At 46.2% G+C, this 18,822-nt stretch overlaps 2 protein-coding genes across 6 annotated transcripts in view; one reads left to right on the forward strand and one right to left on the reverse strand.

Annotated features, from left to right (window-relative positions):
* The window catches only part of mthfr (methylenetetrahydrofolate reductase (NAD(P)H)), a 28,846-nt gene extending 12,426 nt beyond the window's left edge, over window positions 1-16,420 (reverse strand). Inside the window, exons 1-8 of one of the 2 annotated variants that reach the window (XM_079273749.1) lie at window positions 16,272-16,420; window positions 15,341-15,599; window positions 6,652-6,890; window positions 6,148-6,258; window positions 5,862-6,055; window positions 1,744-1,994; window positions 957-1,091; window positions 656-836 (exon numbers count right to left, since the gene is read on the reverse strand). In XM_079273749.1, coding sequence (XP_079129875.1) covers window positions 656-836; window positions 957-1,091; window positions 1,744-1,994; window positions 5,862-6,055; window positions 6,148-6,258; window positions 6,652-6,890; window positions 15,341-15,585 — 1,356 coding nt within the window. In that variant the 5' untranslated portion in view covers window positions 15,586-15,599; window positions 16,272-16,420. Of the gene's footprint in view, window positions 1-655; window positions 837-956; window positions 1,092-1,743; window positions 1,995-5,861; window positions 6,056-6,147; window positions 6,259-6,651; window positions 6,891-15,340; window positions 15,600-15,911; window positions 16,010-16,271 lie in introns of those variants that run through there. The other variant, XM_079273750.1, reaches the window with a different exon arrangement.
* A 19-nt stretch (window positions 16,421-16,439) lies between these two features.
* Window positions 16,440-18,822, forward strand: part of clcn6 (chloride channel 6) — a gene marked incomplete at its 5' end in the record, with an annotated part of 29,625 nt that continues 27,242 nt past the window's right edge. For 2 of the 4 annotated variants that reach the window (XM_079273743.1, XM_079273744.1), the window contains 3 exons: window positions 17,258-17,332; window positions 18,025-18,084; window positions 18,223-18,288. In XM_079273743.1, coding sequence (XP_079129869.1) covers window positions 17,258-17,332; window positions 18,025-18,084; window positions 18,223-18,288 — 201 coding nt within the window. Of the gene's footprint in view, window positions 16,497-17,245; window positions 17,333-18,024; window positions 18,085-18,222; window positions 18,289-18,822 lie in introns of those variants that run through there. The other 2 variants (XM_079273745.1, XM_079273747.1) reach the window with 2 other exon arrangements.

Raw genomic sequence — 18,822 nt, forward strand, 5'->3', positions numbered from 1 at the left:
GTTGCCTCTCTGATAAATGTGAGTATTGGTCCTCTTTGGCAGCTTTGTCGTGGTGTCATATTCTTTACATTTTATAATAATAAATTAGATGGTGCTCTGTTCCATCATCTGACACAACAAAAGGGATGAGTAAATATGCATGCTCCACTTTTTAAATGTTTTGAACTTTTAAAAACAAGATTTTTTCTTATTTATTTACTTTTCACACAAAGTGTGACTACTTTGTGAAGGTTGATAACTTAAAATACAAAAGAAAATCTATTTTAATTCTAAGTTGCAACAAAATTGGAAAATGTTCACGAAGATGAATTTTTTGATATAATCTGCTTAACCAATCGTAGCACTGATCGTGGTTTTGCATCTCCACCGCTTTAAAAGCACACTGTTTAACATAACTTTATCCAGGATTTGCTTATCAAACTGTGTTCCTAGAGCCAAATTAGTTGGATGTGAATTAACAGGATATTAATGTCTCAATCTCTATCATCATACCACCCAACAACATCTGTATGTTTTCCTCGTCTTTCAGGTCTCACTAAAATCTACATTCAGACTAACTTAGACTAAGTACCAAGGACACAGCTGAACAACAGATGTCATCAATGCTCCCTCAGAGAAGTCAGTTAGAAGTCATGGGCAGAGCAAGCTCTTCTACCTTGTGTCCGTTGCGGTTTGGTTGGGCCGTGATGTAGCAGGTGAAGACCTCATAGACGCTCTCTTCATTCATCAGCTCATCGCCCCACATCTGCAGCAGAGCATCTTTGGATGACTTGCTCTTTAAGTAGAACAGGTAGTAGTCATTTAACTCGCCAAAGGCTGGAGACGAGGAATTTCCCCTGGAGACATCAACGACAGGACACCTTTTAGTCGTTTGACAGTAGGCTTCATCATTCTTCACGAGCACATAAACCACATTAACAAGGAGATCGAATCTTTTGAGTTCATGTGCATTGTACCATCTGCCGTTGGGGAACTCGTCCCAGTCCTGGGTCCTGTAGATGTAGCTCTTGGGCCTGGATGCCCAGAAGATGGGTCGGACATCTTCTACCTTCCGTTTGGGATGAGCACTCACTGCCCAGGGAAGAGGCCGCCTGGCAGAGAACACAAGCTCTGAAACACTGGACCACTTTGACTCAAGGCAAACAAGGAGCTGCTCAGGCTCTTTGAGATATCTGGCTTCACTCATCCCAACACTGTTGATCCTGGATGACTTTCCAATCGAACATATTTCTATTCTATTCTATGAGAGAGGCGGGGTTCAGGATACAGAGAGCAGCATGTCTGATGGAATATGATGAAATTATTGATTTCAAGTTAATTTACTGTTATTATATTGTTAAACTGGTGCCCAATATGACCAGTGATGTGATCGAAAAGGGTTAAAAAGTCATCTGGACTTTAACGTTAATACTGTAGGTGAACAGAGGCTACTATGAAAACACGTTAATTATCTAGCTGCTGTAGGTCTCATGTTTTATAACCAGAGTGGAACACTGATATAACCGTAAACATTGACAGCATCTCCAGTGCAACAGATCACCATGCAAAGTCTTTCTACTGGTTTGTGATGACATCACTCTGCTCTGTTGTACTTGTAGTATTTTGTCGATACTAGGACCTTGCAGGAAACATGACTTTTTCTAGTTTTTACCAATAGGAAGTGATTCTTGGCATTTCCTTTCCTAAAACTCCCCGACTACTGACTGTAGCTCAAAGCACCTAGCAGGCGGAGGGATGACTGACCTGGGGTCCTCTATCCAAAGGCCCAGCTGTCGGAGAACCTCCATGATGGCGACCTCTCGATTCAGCGTGTAGAAGTGGAGGCCTGGTACCTTGCCGCTGTCCAGCAGCACGCGGCACATCTCCACCGCCTGCTGGACTCCGTAGTTACGGATAGCAGCGTCGTTATCTTTGATGGGCTCGATGACTCTGGTGATCTCCTCTGGTATCTCCAGTTTCGACAGCTTTACGAGCTGACGCAGAGACTGGTAACCCTGGAGAGGAACAGAGCGAGGACCATTTGGGGTTCCAGCGAGAAAGTTTCGCGAAGAGTGTCGTAGAATGCACTTTTCAGAAACTAATATAATGAATGTTACACACATGTTATATACCCAGTTAAAGAAGATATTCTGGGTAACAATATCCTGCAAGCCATTCTACACAACTAATATAATCAACTTCAAGATGTAACACAATATCACGTATTTTTCGCCATGACTTGGTGAGCTACGCACTCCGGACAAAGCTACGAACACAAAGCTAAAGGCTAACACGGACAACCAATACATCAGAAAGCATGAGAATTCGACAGATTCCAGAGATATCTTCAGAATTTCTCTCCGTGAAACCATTACAGAGCTATGAGCAAACAAGCACCAGAACCACAAACCGCTTTTTATCAATAATCATCATAAATGCATCTCACCGTGAGCTGATTTCGTGAAGAGAACGGATAAATTCCCAGTTATTTACATTGAAACATGTGTTCGACATATATCCTGTTTGTCATTGAACTGTTTCCTTGAAGAAAGGGGGGTCTACCTAACGTAGGGGAGCTGAGGGAAGGAAGGGATTTGACTCTCGGCGTATCGGATTTTATGCTTCGCGAGGGACGACGCGGTTTTGATTCTGACTGGCTAACGATTCTGTCAATCAATACCACGTTGTTTCTCAACTCAGCTCCCCAGCTCAATTCTATAGACTGACGCGTCGAAGGAGGGTTCATTGACTGAAATCGACCAATGTGCTGCTGAGTTAGGTCTCCACAGGCACAGAGAAACTGCAGTCAGACGAGACAGCTCCATGGATCACAGACACAAACAGGCTCAGAGAGGATTCTGGCTCTCAAAATGAAGCCAAACTGCTGTATTTGGATAGATTGAACACTATTAGTGGTAAAACAAGTGAAATATATAGTTATATAGTATAGATAATTACAATGGCACGGCTGGTTCCAAAATGACAATTTCCTCGCCTGACCTCTGTACTAAAACCTCTCTAATTTTGTTCTGCTTCACTTTATCAAAGTCAGAATTTGCAGAGACTGTTCACATATTGTGCTGTGATTTGGGAGAGTTTTAAACTTTTGTTAGCATCATTCAAAAGAGATATTCATGCATTCAGTAGGGCTGCACAATTAATCGAATTTTAATCGAATTTTAATCGAATTTTAATCAAATTTTAAATGCGATCACGATTAAATGAGCATGATCGTCTGCGAACTTGATGTTTAAAATGCGTGTTTAATCAATTTTCCTTCTACGAGATGCACTGTGATCAGGACCAGTCTGATGCAAAGAGTTGTACATTAGCCAGAATGTAGCACAACAATGGAAGTGGAAGCAGTGCTCTTGTTCATTTAAACGTGACAGTGCAATAAAAAGATGTTGTCCGTAAAATAAATGAATAATCGTGATCACAATATTGATCAAAATAATTGAGATTATGATTTTGGCCATAATCGTCCAGCCCTAGCTTTCAGTGCTTTTATTTTCTGGCGAACCTAAAACTTTTCAATTTGAGCTGTGTGCCATCTTCATATACTCTTAACCAGTAACATATACAGTGATATGTACACATCTGAACAGATCTCACAAGTGTTACCTTTATTATGACGTCAAAATTATTCAAATATACCTTGTAGTTGCAGAACTACACTCTTTTTAGTATATGGGTATGCAATTTTCGAGCAGAGGCCTAAAAATAGGGCTGGGGTTAGAAAGGTTGAAGTCCAGCTTTATGCCAGTGGATGGTCTGTTTGAAATGATTTGATAACGGAGAGCAACAATGCTTTTCTTTAAGGCTACACATACAGAGGTTGGCTGCAGGTAAGAATTTGGCCTCACTGCATCTTCAATCTGTGGAATCTTTCAGACTTTTTTTCAGGTTTGTGGTGAGCACTTTTTCAGTTATTTACTTCATTGTAATAAATATATTTAATGAACTGTCATCCACTGTGTCCATTCCCGTACTTATCATGACCTAGGAGCCGGGTTATGACAAGTTGGGGGTTAGGCAGATGCCATGGCACTGTCCTCTGGGGTAAAACCTTCAGGTTGTACACAGGAAATGATGTCGGGCTACCCAGATATCTGAGAGTTTTTGAGATAAGCTCATATAAAGCCAGCGAATTCATCAGTTGACAACTACTCTGAATCAATCCCTGGGACGTTTAATAACAAGTAGAAAGGCAAAGTAGAGGACAACTAAACAAAGTCCTACAGCAGCAGCACAGGGAACTCTTTGAAATGAGGCTATTGGCAACACTTTATCAATGTCCCCCTGCTTTCTCTCAAACATAGCCCTATTCAGCCTGTCCTCAATCACAACACTTTTACACGATAAGCTGCAGATAATGAATCTCCCTATTAGGGTTGTCACGATACCAAAATTATGACTTCGATACGATACCTGCCATAAGTATCATGATACCCGATACGATACCAGAATTCGATACAATACCACAAATACGATACTGGTATATTTATCTATCATAGTAATAAATAAAACATCTGTATGGTTCCCTTTTTGCTTGTTCCTGCCCAGCTTTTTGAACACTTAACAAATGGCATTAATATTAATGTTGAACCTCTTCGCATCTTTTGAGCCTCTCACATATTTCCGCTTGCTTTCAAACACAGCTGAAGGGAACTCTGTCTCTGTGTTGCTGCTGACTCTGCTGCCATCTGTCTGACTGTCTGTGGGAGTGGGTGGATAAACAATGCTTCATTTACTGCATAGTGAGTTTGATATTTTCACTTCATATTTTATATTCATGGAATAATTATTTTTCCTTAACTAAAAATAAAAATAATTAACTCAAGATCCACCCTCAGGCTCCACCAGCATGGAGCCATTTTGCATCAATTGTGTTTCATTTAGTACACGTTTGTGTGCATTGTGACCTCATGATCATATAGGCTTGTCCTCAAACTAGGCTAAGGCTACTCGTGTTAGCTGTCTATGGGTGAGCTTGGGGGTGTTCATGTTTATAATCACATTTATTTTGAAAGGTTGGGGGTGTCTGTCTGAAAGGTGCTTTGCCATGTTAGAGGTGTTGCCTCGCTTTGTCTGTGTGGCTTTGATACACGTTTCGCAGACGGGTCTCTGTAGGTCAGTGGGCTTTCCTTCACTGTCTGCAATATAGCCAAAGTACTTCCAGATGATACTTCTGGCATCTTGTTTTCCAACAAGCCGAGGACGGTCGGCAAAAGCTCCTGCATGTCTCCCCTGTGATCACTCTCTGTGAGTGAGCGCTGCCTGTTGCTGTGTGAGCGTGCTGGCCTGCCCCTGCCTGCAGTCAATGCCTGCAGGCAGCATGGCAGGGATCGGAGCAGGGAGTGGAGCAGCGAGTGCGCTCTGATCGCGCGCTATTTTAATGAACTATCAATACAAAAAATATGCAAAATCGTAGTTTTTAAACGTACAGGTACCGCGGTACCTTTTTAGTTTCGATACACCGTGCAACCCTACTCCCTATTGTTGGTTACCCGACTGTTAACGTACTAGCAACTGTACAATCTTCTAGATTTAGTCTGCCAATGTTCGTCTATCACTCTTCATTTTATTTGACCTAATTACTGAAGCTGAGCAACACATTTGATCCTCACAATATATTAATGGGTGTGTGAGACAGAGAACTAAAAGGAAATTTGAGTTGTGAGAAGAATGTTGAACAATTCTTGATCTTTAATTGGCCAAACTCTGCTTGCACAAAAAAACAAGGAGAAGACGGAGTCATGCTAAACAGGATGGACACTCAGTAGGACACTCAGTAGGACTCTTCTCAGTATTCTCAGTGTTGTTTATGTTCAGCAGCAATGATAACAGTATTGCTGTTTCTGGAAGCAGCAGTGACTCACCTGAATGGGGAAGATTCCAGGTAGGATGGGACAGGTGATACCAATCGCCCTGCAGTCATCCAGGAACTTGAGGAAAGTGTCTGCCCTGAAGAACAGCTGGGAGATGATGAAGTCTGCTCCGGCGTCCACCTTCTCCTTCAGGTGTCGGAGATCCTCCTCGTAGCTCTCTGCCTCTGGGTGGCCTGTGGGGTAGCCTGGACATACAGACAGATCGAAATGACTGACTGACGCTTCAAATGGATTCCACTTAAACTACCCTCCACTGATCTGGAGGCTGACAACATACCAGCAACACAGATGTCAAAGTAGTCCTCGAACTCTGATCGGATATGTTTAACAAGGTCGGTGGCGTAGTTGAAGCCTTCCTCCTCTTCCTCCCAGCCTGCTCCCACTGGGTCTGTGGAGAGGTCAGAATACCACATGTTAGGAGGATCTCCAAGGCTATTCTCTAACCAATCAGCAGGACAGGGAAATGTAAAGCCTAATCTATGTCAAGTACTCTGTTAGTTATGCCAGCTGTCAAAAGCGGCCCATTGACCTCAGCTAAAACACTGGAAGCACAACGCAAAGTAAAATGTAAAAGTGCACTAAAGAAATGAAGCAGTAGCCTGCCTTCTACAGTACCTTTCTAGACCACACTCTTCAGGCAAAGCTACCGTTCCTCTCCTCTTCACTGAGAAGGGCTGGCAGAAGCAAGTGAGCTACTCTGTTGTGAGCGGAAACCGGAAGAAACAATGGAGCAAAGAAGTCCCTGTTCATAGCACAACCCCTCCTGGGCCATCTCTCCTACCTCCCCTTAGTGCCATGATGTTCTTGAGGCCCAGGTGCTTCGCTTTGGCCAGGTAGCCAGTGATCTTCTCTTTGGTCTGGTTGCAGCAGGACAAGTGGAGGATGCTCTCCAGGCCACAATAATTGACCGCTGTGCTGGCAATCATCAGAGAGGAGGTTTCCTTGTCTGAGCCCGGGTCCCCTGCTGGATGCCAGGTGATGTCAATGAACAGGGGCCCCCCGGTGCCCATACGGTCGAATCTGAAGAAAAATGACAAAACAATTGTTCAGATGTCTTTTTTCTTGAGTGGTAAGTGACAATGTGATGTTGCTGAACAATTAGAGTGATTGTCTTATTGGTCTGTTTTGTGTGTTGTAACGGTTTGCGTGTATGTTGGTTGAAACAGTGTATTGCGGCTCTCTTGGCCAGAGTTCCCTTGGGGATAAATTCATTTTTAAATCTTAACGGGACCCACCTGGTTATATAAAGATTTATTAAAAATATATATATATAACAATGGGCTACTGTAACATACAAGCTAACCAGCTATCTAACATGTTAACATGATCCTCTTGGAGCTACTGGTCTACCAGTGTTGAACTAGACTACCAGAGTATGTGGTGTTTGTGCCAATACCACGTTATTCATTAAAAGCCTGACAACTTTTCACCAAATCCTTAAACCATGTCCTTGGGTTCAGCTTTTTATGAGCTTTGCTGGTTCTAATACCATCATGTTTCCGATTGAAACATTTTCCATTCAAGTCAGGGCTCAACAATGAGGACTGCGCAGTTGACCAGGGCAACAAAAATGCCACGTCGGGCTACTACATCTAGCAACTTACTTGCCTGATGGAGTTTAGTTCCGTTTAATTCTTTATTTTTACCACTTCAGGTTAAATAGATCAAACGTGACAAGTAACTTTGGAAACTGATGATAGACAACGGAAATTCACTCGTAGCCCATTTGTAACACAAACACATGACAAACTAAAACAGTAGGACATTCCTGTAGTGCAGGGATCTTCAACTAAAATTCCAAAAGGTCCAGATTGAGAAAATCTCCTCGGGCAAAGGTCCGAAACATTACAATAATATTTAACCCGTGCTATTTAGTGCCATATATATAAATAAGAAGAAGCCTAGTAGTATTAACGTCGTCTCTGTGTAGTCAACAACTCTCAAATCAAATAAAGAAAGTACACATCAATTATATTTTAACAATTATTATTATTCTCAGTTTTCAAATTTAACTGGATGGATTATAAATAATACACAAATAAATGTTCTTCTCATTTCAAGTAAAATAATGGCTGGATTAAAGAATAACGAAAGTTACGAATGTAACTACGGTTCTATGAATCCTGGATGACCGCCAGAGGCAGTGCTTAACACTGGATATCTTCCGTCTCGCGCATGCGCAGGTCGAATATTTATATCAACAAAGTCACTCGTGACCTCAGATGACTCCCGTCGTCTATAAGTTCCGGTGTCATCCTGAGTTCAGTCCTATGGAATCTTCTCGCGAGTTCACGGGATTCCGAGTGACCAAGAACTCTGGCGGTCATCCAGGATTCATAGAACCGTAGTCACATTCGTAACTTTCGTTCTATTTCATCCTTACTGACCGCCAGAGGCAGTGCTTAACACTGGATGACTTATACCAAAAGAGTCACGAGGAATCACAAGTACCCACCTTGTATAGCTCAGGCAGAGGAAGCTGGCCAAAGAACCCTCCCCAGTGGGTGAGGGGTGGCAACGTTCACTCTGTAGTGTCTGGTGAATGTGCTCGGTGAGGCCCATGAGGCCGCAGCACATATATCCTCCACTGGCACACCTCTCAGGGCTGCCCATGATGTGGAGACACGCCTGGTAGAGTGGCCCCTCACTCCGGATGGTAGAGGACGGTCGCTCGCCTTGTATGCATGGGCAATGGCCTCCACTATCCAGTGGGACAGGCGCTGTTTCGAAAGAGCACAGCCCTTCTTAGGCCCACCATAACTGATAAAGAGCTGCTCCGACCGCCGTATGCAAGCGGTGGCCTCCACATAAGCTCTGAGGGCCCGCACTGGGCACAGCAGCCTTGACCTCTCCTCCCCCGATGGGGGGTCAAACTCCGCAAGCTGGATAGGCTGGTTGATATGAGAGCGTGTCAGCACCTTTGGGAGAAACGCTGCATTAGGCCACAAAGTAACCCCCGATCCATCAGAGTTCCACCTCAGACACGATTCACTCACCGACAGGGCTGCAGCTCGCCTACACATTTAGCTGAAGTGATGGCAAGTAGAAACACCATTTTGGTTGCCAGACATCTTGGCTCTGCCCGTATCAGGGGTTCAAAAGGAGGCAAGCACAGGGTGTCCAACACCAAATGTAGGTCCCATGCCGGGGCCTTCGGGGCGTTCGTGGGACGCAACCGCCGAGCCCCTTTTAGGAAGAGGGACACCAGTCTGTGGCTCCCTACTGTGTCATTGTCGACCCTAGCATGGTGCCATGAAAGAGTGGCCACGTACACCCTCAGGGTAGCGGGAGACCGGCCCTTATCTGACAGGGACTGCAGCAACTCAAGTACAACAGGTATGGGGCACTGCACCGGGTCCTTGTTCCGAACCACACACCAGTCAGAAAACAGCCTCCACCTGTTTTCGTACTGCAGCCGGGTAGATGGTGCATGGCATTCAGGATAGTTCTTCTGACTGGCTCTATGCAGCCAGTCAGCAGCTGGTCGGGCCCTCCAGCGGCCAGACCCATAGTTGGAGGCGGCTGGGATTTGGATGCCAAATCCGACCTCCTAGTTGCGACAGGAGATCCCTCCTGTCGGGGAGGCGCCAGGGTGTCCTGCAGCAGAGTCTGTGCAGTAGGGAGAACCAGATCCTGGCTGGCCATAAGGGGGCCACTAACAAGAGTCTGTGGCCCTGTTGAAGGACTCTGATAAGTGTTGGCAAGATCAGAGGGACCGGTGGAAAGGCATAAAGAAGCCCCTCTGGCCACGTGTGAGCCAGGGCATCCTGACCCAGAGGACTGGTCCTCTCCGTCAGGGAGAACCAATGGGGACAGTGGGTCGACACCTCCGAGGCAAAGAGATCCACCTCTGCTCTGCCGAAGAGACCCCAAATGTTCTGCACTACATCTGAATGAAGCCGCCACTCCCCCGGTGGAGGCTTGTGACGGGACAGGAAATCTGAGAACTGGTTCCGTTCCCCTGGTAGGTACATTGCCCGAAGGCTGGTAAGACGAGGGGCAGCCCAGGTGAGAAGGGCACGTGATACCCGTAGCAATTCTGCAGATCTGGTGCCCCCTTGATGGTTTATGTGAAACACCGCCAAGGTGTTGTCCGACCGGACAAGCACATGCTTTCCCCTCAAGTATGGCAGAAAATACTTGAGCGCTAGGTGCACGGCCCGTAGCTCTAGAACATTGACACGCTCTATGTGGTCCTGAGCAGACCACTGCCCCTGAGCAGCCACACTGCACCCCATCCTGAGAGGCAGGCATCTGTTGTGACCACCTCTCGGCAGAAGGGGACCGAACCCATGGGGACACAGTTTGCCAGGTATGCTCTCTCCCTCCATGTGGATAGAGCGAGTAGGCACTGCTCTGATACTACTATTGCCCTGTGTCTGTGCCACTTGGCATCCAAGTGAAAACTGTTCAGCCATCTCTGCAGGGGCCGCAGTGACAGTAACCCTAATGGAACGACTGCCGAGGCAGCTGTCAGTTTGCCCAATAGGCGGAGAAAAAGAATGTAGGGCACCCGCCTGCCCCCTCGGAAGGGAGAGAGGCTGTGGAGGATGTCGTCCACACGTCGGGGTGATGGACAGGCACTCATAGTGACTGTATCCAGAGCCACACCAATGAAGGTTATGCTCTGGGAAGGGCTCAGTGAGCACTTCTCCATGTTTACCCTGAGGCCCGACCGGGCCGCGTGAGAAAGAAGGCGAGCCGTGTCCTGTGCCGCCTGAAGCTGGGATGGCGCACAGATCAGCCAATCGTCCAAGTACGGCAGTATTTTCATGCCCTGTGATTGCAGGGGGAAAAGGGCAGCAGCAACACACCTTGTGAACACCCGTGGGGAGAGGGAGAGCCCGAATGGGAGCACCCTGAACTGGAAGTGACCGCCTTGAAAGGCGAAGCGAAGAAACCGCCTGTGGTGAGGTACAATGGGAACATGGAAATAGGCATCCTTCAGGTCGACAGATGTGAACCAGTCTCCCCTGGAAACCGCCCGAAGGACGTCTGCTGTAGTCAGCATGTGAAATGGTAACACCCTCAGGAACTTGTTCAGTCCCCTCAGGTCCAGGATTGGGCGCAGTCCGCCGCCTCTCTTTTTCACAAGAAAGTAAGTTGAGTAGAACCCCCCGGGCTGTGACAGGGGGTCCACCCTCTCGATTGCACCCTTGACCAGGAGCGCGGCTAACTCCTGGTTCAGGGCTAGGGATTGTACCGGATCGGTGATACTGGTCATTTTGACCCGGCTGGAGGTTGGTGGCCGGCATCGGAACTGAAGCTTGTACCCCGGGTTAGGGTGGACACCACCCAGGGGTCTGAAGCATGAGCTGCCCAGTAGCTGATGTGCTGCTGGGAGAAATAACCGACAGCCGGCCGGGAGACATCATCTCCTGTACCCCCTGCCTCTCGAGGCTCTGGGGGGGCCTGGTAGTCCCCAAGTCCGGAGGTTGTCTAGGGGGAACGTAGGTAGGGTTTTGTGGGTAGCGGTCCGGCCTCCCAGCGGTACGCTGAGGCCTGTGGCGGCTACTGGGGTGAGCTGGGGGCTGAAAATGGCCCCGGGGGGATAGAGTAGGACCCCTACATCTGCGGGGTGCGGGCATGTCCCTGCGAAGACCAGAAAACTGCTGCCTGGTCTGGCTAGCCTCAACAGTCCGCTGAAGCGCCTGTATAGCAGCTGACCCAAACAGCTCACCCGGTTCCACTGGGATAGTACGGAGGGTCCTCCTACATGCCTCAGACAGGGGTGACTGCGCCAGCCAAACCTGGCGGCGAGTCTGGACCAGGGTGGACATCAGCCGTCCAAGTTCCCTCGACATGAGCGCAAACGCCTGCAGTGAGGCATCACTGAGGCTGGTCGCGGAAGCGTCGGAAGTAGCCTGCTGCAGAGAAGCTGAGAGGGCAAGCATGAGGTGGGAGAGGGAGTTGCCAATACGACCCATGCGTGCTGCTGTGTCATAAGCCCTGGATAACATGTCATCCGTGACCCGACATTGGGGTCGAGGGCACCTGGCATCGGGCCTCAGGGTCTCCTCAGGGGAAACTATGAGGGACGCAATAGTCGGCTCAACAGCTGGCATACGGGTGAGGCCAAACTTTGCCGCGTCCTGCATGGCCGCCAGGGTTCGGCCCTCTGATGTAAGACGGGACAGAGCCCCGGTGTCCCTCCAGCATGCATGTAGCTCCCTCAGATATTCCTCGGAGGGAGGAACAGCAAAGGTGGTAGGGGCGAGAACACGCCTGAAGGCACTCGCAGGCTGGGGTTCCGGCTGCTGCGTATCTAACTGCAGGCGTGCCAGTGCCATGCGAATGACAGACCCCATGGAGCTATCGACTGCACCTTCCGAAGAGCCCTGAGCTGAGCAACGGGAGGCAGGTCCAGAAGCATGGGAGGGCCGCTCTTCACTGTACTCTGTAAAGAGCGTGGCTGACGCCGCCAGTGACATCACGTCCTCCTCTGAGCAAAGCTCAGCCTACACTAGGTTGGAGGGCCAGTAAAAGCGACTTCATCTGAGCTCTCTTGACACTCTCTTCACTAGGATAGTTGCTGCAGATATTGGTGTCCCACCCATTAGCTTGAGGGAGAGCACTCTGCCACTGGAGATAGGTCAAAAACACCATCCTTCTAGTGAGAGGGGACTAGGATAGTAACGTTAGATAGCCGATAGACAGTTGCTGTAACTCCTGGTGTGCTACCCGCTAGCCTGAGCGAGGGCACTCCGCTAACTGTGATATCCGCTAACTGATATGGCCGTAATGTTCACAACAATCAATGGACACAATCAGAGTATTTAGCTTAGACACACCAGAGTATCAGCTTCGTCTAATAAGCCGGAGCGAACGCTCTGCTAACTGATCCGGCCGTAATATTTACTGTGAAGGGCGGCCCGACAGCGTACTCAACGCTCACGTTAGCACGCCACTCGATTAGCTAGAGCGGAACGCTCTGCAAACCGAGGAACAACAACGAACAATGGTTTCAAACAATGTCAGTCGATCTCACCGATTGCTGCCCATTTGGGTCCGCACGGCGCAAACGCCGTTCCCTCCCAAGAGGGACCGCTTGTCGCAGCCGTTGGAGGGCGAAGATCCGCAACCCTGAACGGTGGTCACAAGGATACCGCGACAAACTCTAACATATCTTGCTCGTAGACAAAATATATATTTTTTCTACTACCATGGTAGTCAACCTGCGTAGCGAGAAGAAAAAAAGGACTGAACTCAGGATGACACCGGAACTTATAGACGACGGGAGTCATCTGAGGTCACGAGTGACTTTGTTGATATAAATATTCGACCTGTGCATGCGCGAGACGGAAGATATCCAGTGTTAAGCACTGCCTCTGGCGGTCAGTAAGGATGAAATAGAACTGACATAACAGAAAGATTTTGAAGAATGTGCATCTTAAAATAAAGAAATTCATTTTAGAAAAATAAATTTCACTGAATTGTCCTGCAGCTTTAAATTCAGCTCATTCAGGTGTGAAGTGATGTCAATCAAAAAGCAACAATATTATATTTTTGTCATCTTCTAACAAGATAAATCAGTGAGCATGGACTTTTATCTGTGGTTATTCAACCACTTGTTTCAGCTCTATTCTCTGTTAACATCATTGGACAGTGAACTAATGTGTTATGATTCTGATCATATTGGGCTCTTAGGTTTATTTTCTGTGTCTCCATTTCAGATGTGAGTGGGTGCGTTTGCTCAAAGGAGTTGTGCTTTGTCTCGTAGTGCACTTCATTTGCCGCTTTTATCAATAGTTACGGTTTCTGAACATATGACACACTGCCTGTGGGAAGAATTAACATAGAAGAGTCTGTTCATTCTTGCTTATAAATTATATTCTGTCTGAACACGTTTCTCTTTTTGGAGAACGTCATGTAAGATAACCTCTCTGATTAGCGCAATTTTCCTGCTCTTGTTTCTATTTCCTCGTCTCTCCCCCGTCTGTCACGTGTGTGAAAACCTTGCTCGAGTAAGGAAACTAGAATATTTGATTGGCTGAGCTGCATCACGTGATGTGATTTACACCGCATTGGTTGGTGTGTTTCCTGCACCGCTGAACAAGTGCAGTAAAGGCTGAATAAGATGCGCCGGTTAATAGGGTTGTCACGATACCAAAATTATGACTTTGATATGATACCTGCCATAAGTATCATGATACCCGATACTTACGGTACGATACCAGAATTCGATACAATACCACAAATACGATACGATGCTGGTATATTTATCTATCATAGTAATAAATAAAACATCTGTATGGTTCCCTTTTTGCTTGTTCCTGCCCAGCTTTTTGAACACTTAACAAATGGCATTAATATTAATGTTGAATCTCTTCGCATCTTTTGAGCCTCTCTCATATTTCCGCTGGCTTTCAAACACAGCTGAAGGGAACTCTGTCTCTGTGTTGCTGCTGACTCTGCTGCCATCTGTCTGACTGTCTGTGGGAGTGGGTGGATAAACAATGCTTCATTTACTGCACTGTGAGTTTGATATTTTCACTTCATATTTTATCTTAATTCATGGAATAATTATTTTTCCTTAACTAAAAATAAAAATAATTAACTCAAGATCCACCCTCAAGCTCCACCAGCATGTAGCCATTGTGCATGAATTGTGTTTCATTTAGTACACGTTTGTGTGCATTGTGACCTCATGATCATAGAGGCCTGTCCTCAAACTAGGCTAAGGCTACTCGTGTTAGCTGTCTATGGCTGAGCTTGGGGGTGTTCATGTTTATAATCACATTTGCTTACCCGTCGTTCTTTGAACTCTTTTAAAAGTTGGGGGTGTCTGTCTGAAAGGTGCTTTGCCATGTTAGAGGTGTTGCCTCCCTTGGTCTGTGTGGCTTTGATACACGTTTTGCAGACGGGTCTCTGTATGTCAGTGGGCTTTCCTTCACTGTCTGCAATAGAGCCAAAGTACTTCCAGATGATACTTCTGGCATCTTGTTTTCCAACAAGCCGAGGACGGTCGGCTCCTGCACTTGATGCCATGTCTCCCCTGTGATCACTCTCTGTGAGTGTGCGCTGCCTGTTGCTGTGAGCGCTGGGAAGCCCCGCCCCCTTGCAGTCAATGCCTGCAGGCAGCACGACAGGGAGCGGAGCAGCGAGTGCACTCTGATCGCCCGCTATTTTAATAAAGTATCGACACTAAAAACATGCAAAATCATATCGTTTTTAACGTACAGGTACCGCGGTACCTTTTTAGTATCGATACACGGTGCAACCCTACCGGTTAAAGTACAAACTCGCTGCCTAATATATGTGTGATTCCGAAATATCGATTTTAGGTCCTTAGTCCGGATGCAACTGCGTCTGGGTCCGGATCCAGACCGCGGTCCGTCAGTTAGAGACCCCTGCTGTAGGGCATTTCTTTTATTTGCATTTTAAGTAATGTCAATTTGAGCAAGTCGATTTTGCAAGTGACAACAAAGCATGGACGTTGAACGGTGCAGGTAAAGGCTGATTTCACATGCCTTGAGATGAGGTTGACAGCTCCACTGGCTGTGCGGGGAGGAAAGAACTCCAGCGAGAACCAGCGGTCTCCGGACTCCATCCTCTTCCGCATCTTGTCCCGCAGCCTGTCGGAGCGGTCTGCGTCCAGCACCGGAGTGGAGCACCGGGAGCTCTCCTTGGAGCTCTCCCCGCTGTTGCTGGCCCCGCTGGAGTCGCTCTTGCATGCCTGCAAACTCCAGTCCGCTCGCTGAACCTGGTTCACCATGATGGCAAATTATACTGCGAAGAAAAGAATACACAAAACAACCCTTTGCGTCAATAAGTTGAGATCGTCAGCTATAACGTTACTTTGACAACATGAGAGCAACCCTTTTTGCTTTGTTTTGTTTTTACATGGGAACGAACGTAAAACCGACAGCCTATTCAAAATTGTTGACTAGATTTTGTTGACAAAGTACCATCTCATACAACGTGATGAAAAAGTTAAACAATTCACAATATAAGTTCGTAACTTGACAGATTAGGTTGCCAATTAAAATTTAAGTTTACTTCTACATTCTGAAAGCCCCCCCGCCCCGCCCCATATCCTACCGTCACTTCACAACAAGCATTAGCTTGGAACTGGCTGATCTCTGGACAGATATTTGGGGTAACTTTAGGCCCCACAAAGTGCCACGAGCCGCTCTTTTTATACCCATGTCTAACACACATGCGCGCGCACAGACACATTCAAAGTATGGTAGTAAACTTATTTAGAGCCTGCTAGTTCTCTTGGCTGAGCACGGCTAACGTTAGCTACGTGCCCCACGAGCGATGTTAACCAGGCGAACCGGGCGAAAGACACACAGAAGTAACTCAGGCTACGTTGTGCCGCACCGAGCCAGAAGCTAAACCCAGTTACGTTCTGTTTATGCTGGGACGAAAAGGCAAACAGTGCATCTCCCACCTCACCTGGTTGTCTTGCCGGTGTTGTGTTGAAGTCTGTTCCTCTCGCAGAGCATCTGCCACCCAATACTGAGCATTAGCTGGGGCAGCGTGGGAAACTCCAAAAAACCGAGAGCTCCCTCGTACCCGAAGCAGTGATGCCTGGTGGGCGTCGACGACACCGTGCTGCATTTACACCCACCGTTTCTTCTCCAGCACGGATGAAAGCAACGCAGTTCTCTCCTCGTGTGGGTTCGTGAAAACGTTGTAAAGACGATTTTTGTATAATTTGTTAATGAAACTGACCCGGACTCTAAAAATGAAACACTCGATCGTGTATGACACATGTCTCACCAAATAACATTGGCCTCACGCAGCAGTATGAGCGTCTGAATTTCGTTGAGTTGATTGAAATAAATGCACATTCTTGTCAATGTTGAATCTTAATATTAAAGTTAAAAGTAAACTTTTGTTTTTCATAAGAACAATGGGTTATCGTGTTTCCCCACGGGCAACATATTTAGCATGGACTATTCATTTTTTTAAGGGAATTAAAATACGATATGCACAATTACAAAATCAGCTCGTGGACTAATTCAATGGCTTTCTTTGCAATATCAATGGGGTAATAATTTACCATATATGCATGCACGCATGCATTTTAAGAGTATAGGATGTGTTTATGATGGAATAAAGGCTTGTGCGAAAATTACACGCAGGTTTGACTCTTTTGAACAATCTTCCGCCTTTGGCGTCACATGAAACTGTAGGAGCTGATGCATTAAATGGCATAGGAAATATAAATGTTCAAACCTAGAAATTATATTATCAACAAATATTTAGAATCAAATGTTAGGACACAACGACTTCTTATTTGCTATACAACGTCCTGTCCGATGTACTGCCCGTTAAATGTGTTTTTCCAGGTTCTTCCACCCATTTGATCTTTCAAACTTAGACAAACTTGGCGGTTTAACAATACAACCTGAACGCAGCATGACACAACAGAGAAGATGGCGTGTTGTGGAAACTGTTTTTGTTCCCAATGTTGCTGCAGAGAAGGGGAGACACGGACGCCGGAGGAGCTGGTAAAGACTTATATTATAATCGGTCAAAACGAGGATCTCTTGATTCTTTTATAATCCGATATTTTCCCTCATAATTGTTCCTGAGCTCTGCACGGTGCCCTCCTCTGGCTTGCTTGCTTGCTCCACCCTGCTGCTCAGAGACTGTTGGTGTTGTGTAGCTTTTGCAAACCACATTGACCTTAAGTCCATTCAGGCTGTAACGGGCATTAATCCTCCTTACACTGTAACTTTGTCTCATGGGGATACTGTTTTCCTCATGCTAATGTGGAGAAAGCCCTTGGACCAAACTCCATTTATTGTTTACTAAAGCTTCCTTATCAGAATGCCTGCTTCAGTTCGGCATGCATGTTACATACAACTCTTTAGTATGACAACCCCGTTCTACCGATAGTCACCTTCACCCTACTCGGTGGACCAATGCTTGGGAGATCGGTTATCAATCTGAAGCAGTTATCTGTAGACCATATCATGTCTTAAAGCTAAGCGAGTTTACTCTCTGTCAGGTGTTAACATTTGCAAAATAATTCAACTTTCAAGTTTATATTTATATTATTACTACGTGTTGCTGAATTCCCAAAAGCAATCAGCTAAAGACTCTATTTAGCTGGTTCTATTGCCTGTGAACTGTCCCTGCTGGAGCTGTCACTGTACTAGTTCTATTGTACTTTGAGTATTCCTCTTTCTTCCTCAAGACAATCCTTGGAGAGATCGGAGATGACGAAGATGAGATTCTACCCAGGAAAGATTATGAGGTGAGAAACTCGTGAAAACCGTTATTCAGAGAAAGATCTCTCGTCAATGTTGACCGATCCATGCTGCCCCGGGTACACATGAGTCAACGGATGTGTGACCCAGGTCATAGTTCCACACTGTTTGTTTTGCTTTAACAGAGTTTGGATTATGACCGCTGCATCAGTGAGCCCTATGTGGAGATTGTGGAGGGGATGGACAACAAGGTGAGACAAGCTATATGTCTGCTTTGTTGACTCATTGCTCAGATGTGGACAACGTTTCAAGAGAGCGTGCAGATTGGATTTAAGTTGTGTGTCTCCTCAGCCATCTGATAATATAGTCGTATGTGTTTTTTGGAAGAAGCTACAGATGTGCTCTGTAACGTGCTGCGGTGTTTCTCTAGACGTATGAACTGATTGTTAAACCCGGTGTTCCACAGGAGTTCTTATTGTTCTTAAGTCACATCATTTGGTCTTGCCTAATGTTTGTACACTGGCGTCTAATATTTGATATGTGTTTTGCAATAGTTTCTTTTATTCTTACAGAGAATGTAACAACCAGAATGCTACTCTGAATAATGACCTAAATCACACACAGCTTAAGTTAAATACACTTCCACTCAGTGTTAAGAACCAAACTCATTTGGTTTAGTCAAAAAGACAAAAACCACAAGTGTAAATGTTTGTATAGGTGATGGGAAAGAAAACGTAAGTATAGTATATGGAATCATTTATGTATTGAAGATGTCTATGAACTCC

The sequence above is a fragment of the Melanostigma gelatinosum genome, assembly GCF_949748355.1.
Source record: "Melanostigma gelatinosum genome assembly, chromosome: 8".
NCBI lineage: Eukaryota > Metazoa > Chordata > Actinopteri > Perciformes > Zoarcidae > Melanostigma > Melanostigma gelatinosum.